Raw genomic sequence first — 7,374 nt, 5'->3', positions numbered from 1 at the left:
AATGTGCAGTCAGGACTAAGAAGCCTTGCTTTCTTTGAGACAGATTTAGTTCTGTTTCTGCCAGCCACTAGTGGATCAGATGTTTCAGTGTTAAAAAAATAGTTCCTATTCTAATCCCTGGAGCCCTGGTGGCGCAGTGGTTAGGAGCTCAGCTGCTAACCAAAAAGGTCAGCAGTTCAAATCCACCAGCCATTCCTTGGAAACCCTATGAGGCAGTTCTGCTCTGTCCTGTAGGGTCACTATGAGTTGGAATCGACTCAGTGGCAATGGGTATTCTAATCCAGGGTAACTGGGTAGAGAGGATTTAGGAATACTAGGTTAATTCCTGCAGTGTTTGTGACGATGGTTTTAAAGGTAGCTGTTAACTTTTGTGGGGAGCCCTGGTGGTGCGGTGGTTAAGAGCTCAGCTGCTAACCAAAAGGTCAGCAGTTTGAATTGACTCGATGGCAACAGGTTTGGGTTTTCTTGTTTATTAACTGTTTGTCTTTTAAAATAGTGCTTTAATATTTCTTCCACAGCCTGACCGTTGGTATGTGGAGACGTCTTTGGGGAATTAAAGGATTCTTGGGGTCTTCACATTATATACTATTGGAGGTGGGGGGAGTTTCACCCTTTGATGCTTCGTTTCCATTTGCGTAGTTTTCAAGGTAGACGTGGCTCAGGTTCCAAAATTTGGCTATTCAGATGCTTGCAGAAATGGCTAGGTTTCTAAATCTGCCAAGTAATTGGGAATCGTACGTTTATGTTGAGAAATACTATAGAAGTGTGCAATCCTTTTGCAGATATGTGGCATTTTAAACTGAGATATGAGTTTTCTGGGCCTTTGAGGAGCCAAATTGTCAGTGATGACTGTTCTGGTCTTGAGTCCCTGTCCCCGTTAACCCTTCATAACGAACAGTGATTGCCCATTGTTAACAGGAGAGCGATTTCGGTGTTCTTGACCTTAAAGGAACAGAGTTTCTACATTGCCCTATGTTCACAGTTTGGTTTAATTTATGTAGGTTTGGAGGGTGAACGACCTGCAAGACTCACCCGAGGGGAGGCCGACAGAGACACGTACAGACGGAGCGCTGTTCCTCGTAAGTGATGCACCATCTATGTGAGATATGTTGGGGTAATGAATTTTCAAAGCCAGAGTGACTGGGAACAATCCTCAGCTTCAATCTCTAGATCATCAGGACAGCTGGAGTCCTTTGTGTTTCTTTTCAGAGATTTGATAGTTGGGAATTAGGAGAAAAGCTGTCTGAGCTTGGGACACAGAAAACTTCAGCAGAAGACCTTTAACTAGAGCAGAATTGACAACTTTCAGGATAGCAAGTAGAAGTTGAAATCTTTTGACATTCGTAGCGGCTACTATGTATAAACCTAAAGAGGAATCTAAGTTGGAAAACAAAAATTAAATGCTTTGTTTGTTCCATGGTTGTTGTAAGCCCCTTGAGGGCAGGGGCCCATTCACATTGGCTTCATTGTTTGCTTACTGCAAATATAAGGCAAAATCTTATTTTGTGTAGCAAATACTTGGAGTAACAGATGTTCATTTATTCAACAAAAATGCGTGGAGCACCTGTTGTGTGTCAAGCCCTGTTGTAGGAGCTGAGAGCATAGTGAACGTAACAGACATAAAGCCCTTCGCATTGAACTTGAACTTTAGTGGTAGGAGACAGGTAAGTAAAATAAGTATGTTATATGTCAGTGTGGGTGCTGTGGAGAAAAAGGGAGAAGGGTGCTGCAATTTCAAATAGGATTTTCTGGGAAAGATTTGCAGAAGTGAGATTTGAGCAAACACCTGAGGAGTTGAAGGAGGCTGGCTAGTGACTCTGGCGGGGAGCATCCAGGTAGATGAACAGCAAGCCCAAGGGCCCTAAGTGCGGAAGACACCTGGCTTGTTTAAACAACAGAATAAGAATAGCGGGAGAGTTAAGGTTGTGGTTTTGGGCCATGTATGGAGTTGAAATTTTACTCCTGAGTAAGATGAGGAGCCATAGGTAGTGTTTTTGCAGACGAGCGACAGGATTTGACTTGTTTTTAAAGGTTCATTCTGCCATTTATTTATTTATTTTGGTAGAAGTAGTTAATTGCAGAGCCCTGGTGGTATAGTGGATAAGTGCTTAGCTGCTAACCAAAATGTCGGTGGTTTCGTGGTTCGAACCCCCTGGCCACTCCACAGGAGAAAGATGTGGCAGTCTGTTTCCGTAAAGATTTGCAGCTGTGGAAACCATGGGGCAGTTCTTTGTTGTATAGGGTTGCTGTCAGTTGGAATTGAGTCAACAGCAATGGGTTTGGTTTTTTTTTTTTAAGTTGTAATATAAAAAATGTAAAAGAGTTTTTCTAGTCATCTTCCCTGATTCTTCGTATGTAAATAGAAGTGGGCACTTGACCTGAGTACTTGCCTCATAGGGTTTCCAAGGAGCGAATGGTGGATTCGAACTGCACACCTTTTGGTTAGCAGCTGTAGCTTTTAACCTCTGCGCCACCAGGGCTCCCATCCTTACAGGGTAGTAAGAGTGAATTCCTTCATCGATTGTGTACTAAGTGCACATACTATGTGTTGTCCTGACTAGGTGCTAGATAAAGCCAATTCTGACCTTCTAGGGTCCCTTGGTCCAGAGGAAGTTAGTGATTGCTCATATTAGAAGTCATGACATACAGGAAGATCAGTCAGGGAAAGCATCCCCAGAGGACAGTTGGGCCAGAGCCACAGAAGTCCCCAAGTTGAGGGGAGTGAGCATTTCGGGCGAGAGTCTTGACATGTACAAAAGTATGGAGAGAGGGAGGGAGAACACAGTAGCTTGCCTTGGTCAACAGCAAGGTGGTGAAGTGGCAGGAGTCCATAGTAGGTGTGGTCTGAAATGGGCCAAAAGGAGGCTCCAAATCAAAAACCAAACCTGTTGTCATTGAGTTGATTTCGACTCATAGTGACCCTATAGAACAGAGCAGAACTGCCCCATAGGGTTTTCCAAGGAGCGCCTGGTGGGTTTGAACTGCCGACGTTTTGCTTAGCAGCCGTAGCTCTTAAACACTATGCTACTAGGGTTTCCAAAGGAGTCTCCAGTGTTGCTTTATGAGATTTACTGAAACCTGTCCCTGTATTCAGTCCTGCCCCCCACCCTCCAATGTAAAAATTAAATTTCCTACTGGCCACACTTTTCGTTCTTTTGTACGTAGGGTTGCTACGAGTTGGAACTGACTCAGCGGCACTTAACAACAACACTTAAAGAAGCAAATGGAAACCAGTTAAATGAATATTAATATATTTTTATTTCATTCAATATCTAAAATGCAACCTGTATAAAATTATTGAGATGTTTTACATGTTTTTCGTTAAAAAGTGTTTGAAATCTGGTACATATTTTGCACACATTCAATTTGGACTAGTGGCTGTCACCTAGGACAGTGCAGCACTACCTCTCTTGTGTCTGCCTCTTCCCCATGGTCTTAATTAAAGTTGCATGCGGCTTCTGTGGGCTCTCCTTGCGTTTGCCTCTTAGTTCTTTATTGAGCTCTCTCTACAATTGAGCTATTCTGGAGCATGTGATAAGTTAGTGATAGGGAAGGAGGAGGGTCTTCTGGGACCTGGAAGGGCACATAGTTTAGGCTTTGTGGGTAGAAGGTCAGGGCAGCCTTCCTGGAGGAGGTGATAGTTTGCAAAGGCTGACTTTTCAAGAGTGACTTAAGGAATGCTGAGAAGTGTGCCCCAGGAGAGAGGGAGGCAGAGGTACTAAGGGTATTCCCCACCACTGGTGTAATTTACTTGTACTTGGAGTAGTACAGCTGCTGCTGACACAGCCTTTTCTGTGGGGTTGAGTCGGGTGACTTACCTTCCTCGTTCTGCATCAGATCAGATGAGATGATGAGTCTAAACTGGTGTTTCTCGTTCCAGCTGGTGCCGACAAGAAAGCCGAGGCTGGTGCTGGGTCAGCAACTGAATTCCAGTTTGTGAGTATCCCTGATTGCCCTGTGGGTCTACAAATTCTGGAGACACAATATAGTGTGTACCCCCCAATTTTTTCTCAAACCATAGATTCCAAATTTTGCATTGAGACATAGTATGTAAGCTTTTATATATGAATTACTGAAATGAGTCTCACAAATCAATACTGCATGTGGCATACTGTTATTTTCTGTTGCATTTAATGCTGGTGATAAGCCCCTAATTTGGTTTTATAAACTTGAAGCTTATGAAAACGATAGAGATTGAGTGCTCTAGAACCAAGATGGTCTAGAATTGTATCCTCCATCATCCTTAGGGTAGTATGATCTTGGGCAGGTTCCCCTCTATGCCTCAGTTTTCTCATCTGTAAGATAGAGGTGATGATTGCTAACTATCTCAAGGTAATTGTGAGATTAGTCAATCCAGGTAGATTGTTAAGCATGGAGACTGGCATGTCACCATTACATCAGCTTCTGTCCTGTGGCAGTTCTTTACAGCATATACTTGCTCTCGGGTCTCGTGTGAAAAGGAGTGTATGGTAGAAACGAGCTGTGCTGTGCTGTGTGCTTTCGTGTGTGTATATATGAATACATCCTGAGAGAATGGCCATCTTCCCATTTTATAAAGGAGGGAGGGAATGAGGGCCTAGGTGGTGAAGATGGCCCCATAGCCAGTAAGGGGAGGGTTGAGATTTATGCACCTGCTCCTAGCTGTTAAACTTGGGGGCTCCTCCAGTGATAATGAGGCCTGAAAGTTAGCAAAAGAGGGCAAACTGGGTGTGCTGCTAATGCTGATGTCATCATTTGTTTTCTCTTGCAGAGAGGCGGATTTGGTCGTGGACGTGGTCAGCCACCTCAGTAAAGTTGGAGGGGATTGTTTTGTGTTGAATAAACATGTAGCCAGAAAACTAATTGAGTGTCCAGTTTGTTTTCATCATGAAGCCTGAGCAGAAATGGTTTAAGGGTCAGAATGTAAGGTAGAGCAAGACTGGTTGATTTTGAGAGTTGTCTTTGTCCGCAGTGATGTCATTTGTTGCTGCTAGTGCTGTTGCATTTGGCTTTGACATGGGCCCTTTTGGTTCTGGCAGGCGCCTCCCTGCAGAGATGTGTCCAGCATGGGTACCCACGCCTCGGAGGCAGTTGAAAAGCTGGGCATTTTTGCCAGACCAGCCTCACTGGTTCACTCTGCTTGGTGGGAAAGGAGGGTGTTTTGTTGACCCTGGATTTGAGATTCTGTGCCCGTTATTTGGGAATATCTGAGAAATTGTGCTGGGAAGGTAGGACCTAGAAACCAAAACCTTGTTCAAACTAACTTACAGGGGAGAGTGTAGAAATGGTTTTCAGCCAACAGTTCATGTCTTCCACAACTGGAATAAATACTGGGCCGTTGGTGTTCTTGCTATCCCATGGCTCCTTAAAAAGGAAAAATGTAATTTCCTGAAGACTTTTATAAGTAGTGATTCAGTATATAATGTAAGTGGATGAGCAGTGAGTTCGGGAATCATAAAAATTGTGTGCATTTTCTGCTGGCTTCAAAGTTTCCCCTTGGTGAAATCAGGTGCATTTTGCCACACATACTGGACAGGCACTTTGTTGGGAACTGAGGTGGGATAAAAGGGCCATTTCTGTGGTCCTTTACAGCCAATTACAGTGCCAAGAGGAGGGCCTTGAAGCCCAGTAAGAGTTCAGGGAGGCAACCCTGCGGGTGGACTTACTGATGTTGGCTTGCACGTCAGTCACCGTGATTGATAGCAGTAAATATGTGCTTCTGGGGTGAGGGTCAAAGCATTTGAAGAACCAGCCAACAGGTGATAGCTTGAGCGTGGCACTATCTCGGGACAGACCCATGAAGGTAAGGTTTTTCAGCCTGGGAAACACAGCTGATAGAAGTGGGTCATCCTTTGCAGTGTGGGGACTCAGGAATTTGTGAAGTATTATGGGCCAGACCTTCAACAGTGATGGATAATAGTTGATTAAGACATTAAGATACAGCTTTTTCCCAAACTGCACACAGGTGGTTTTGTGCTGGAAGCCACCTATTTCTTACTACACAGTTGTAATTTAAACCGCTAGGTGGCAGCCAACAGCAACCCTGAATATGCACTTAAACAGTCCTGGGAGGTGAGCCTTGGAATCTGAACCACCAGTAAATAGAAGCTTGCCTTGGCAGAAAGAGGTGGTGTTTGAGGAAACTGTTTCAGTGTGGCTTTGCTGCCTTGCCAAAGATTGCTTTTTATCCAGTTTTTCTGGTGGCCTGAGTGATGTCAAGTGGTTTGCCCGTGTTCACACGTCTTGTGATTGTTTAACCTGGATTCTGCTGTGAAATGTTTGTAGCTCCCGGCCTTTCTGTTTCCCACTGAGGCTGGCAAGTGGATGGGTTTTCTCTCTAGCCTTGATCTCCTGGCCCCAAAGTGTCAGTTTTTCAGCTAGAGTTCTTTGTCAACAACCCCTTTGTGATTTGGAATATATCCTCCAGATCACTCACAGACTTGGGGAAACCAGTGGAATTGGCAAGGCAGAGCAAGAGCACGTGGATAAAAACTGCAGATGGCAGTGATCTTGTTACCCACCAGCCTCTCCACTACTACCACCACCTTGATACATCGAACGGGTTCTGCCAATCAGTAATTGAATGGGCATCAGGGATCAGTGCTGCTAAGTGCTTTGAGAAACAAGGCTCAGAAGTTTGCCCTCAAGCACCTAACACTCTAGTTGGGAAATCAAACCTATACATTAATAATAATGCCAGATACTATGTAAGTGGTAAATTGTTAAGTCCAGACCAAATTCTGAGGAAGTGGCTCAAAGGTGGGTCTTGTGGAGCAGGGGAGGGGTGAGATGGCATTTTGAAGAGGTGCGGTGGTGTGCGTGACATGGGGTGGGAGGAGGTTGGGGAGGGCAATAAGAAAGTATTGGAAAATAAACATCAGATAGTGTCAGATTATGACTGAAAATGGAGGTGCTGAGACTGATGTACAAAAACTCTTGGGCAAAGCTAGGAAAGAAGCTTAACATTTTATTGCTATTCCTGCCATAGGTGCTTTAGCAGGATGGAAGTGTCTGAGGTCACTCAAGGGGCAGGTAAGTTACAAAGGGTCAGGGAGAGACCCATCTGGCAGCTGCATGGGCTCAACTATCCCTGGGAGGAAAGCTTTGGGAAATTTTGACCCATTACCCTCACATCTGTCCCCCAGTCCATATCTCACCAGCTAATCCCCTCCACTGCTAATACCACCTTCAAAAAGGCTCCAAAGGGTTTTGGAGGCTGAGGCCTGAAGATATGTTTTCCTAATTTAACATATGCTTAAAATAGACATGAATCCCCTCTCCCTGAAGAATCCCCTTATGGGCAGTGCCAGTAACAACTTATTAAGCTCCTTGAGCCTCACTTCTGTTTTGGTTAATCTCGTAAACAGAATGTTAGGAGGCACCTACCACATGCCT

At 44.5% G+C, this 7,374-nt stretch overlaps 1 protein-coding gene across 1 annotated transcript in view; it reads left to right on the top strand.

The window, feature by feature from the left end:
* RPS10 (ribosomal protein S10) overlaps positions 1-4,842 on the top strand; it is a 7,144-nt gene extending 2,302 nt beyond the window's left edge. Inside the window, exons 4-6 of the mRNA XM_004389828.2 lie at positions 1,002-1,079; positions 3,881-3,936; positions 4,751-4,842. Coding sequence (XP_004389885.1) covers positions 1,002-1,079; positions 3,881-3,936; positions 4,751-4,792 — 176 coding nt within the window. The 3' untranslated portion in view covers positions 4,793-4,842. The remainder of the gene's footprint in view (positions 1-1,001; positions 1,080-3,880; positions 3,937-4,750) is intronic.
* Positions 4,843-7,374: the final 2,532 nt, after the last annotated feature.

Source organism: Trichechus manatus, unplaced genomic scaffold (genome assembly GCF_000243295.1).
Source record: "Trichechus manatus latirostris isolate Lorelei unplaced genomic scaffold, TriManLat1.0 scaffold00261, whole genome shotgun sequence".
Taxonomy (NCBI): Eukaryota; Metazoa; Chordata; class Mammalia; order Sirenia; family Trichechidae; genus Trichechus; species Trichechus manatus.
The sequence above is the reverse complement of the archived record's forward strand: the minus strand, read 5'-3'. Positions and strand labels throughout refer to the sequence as shown.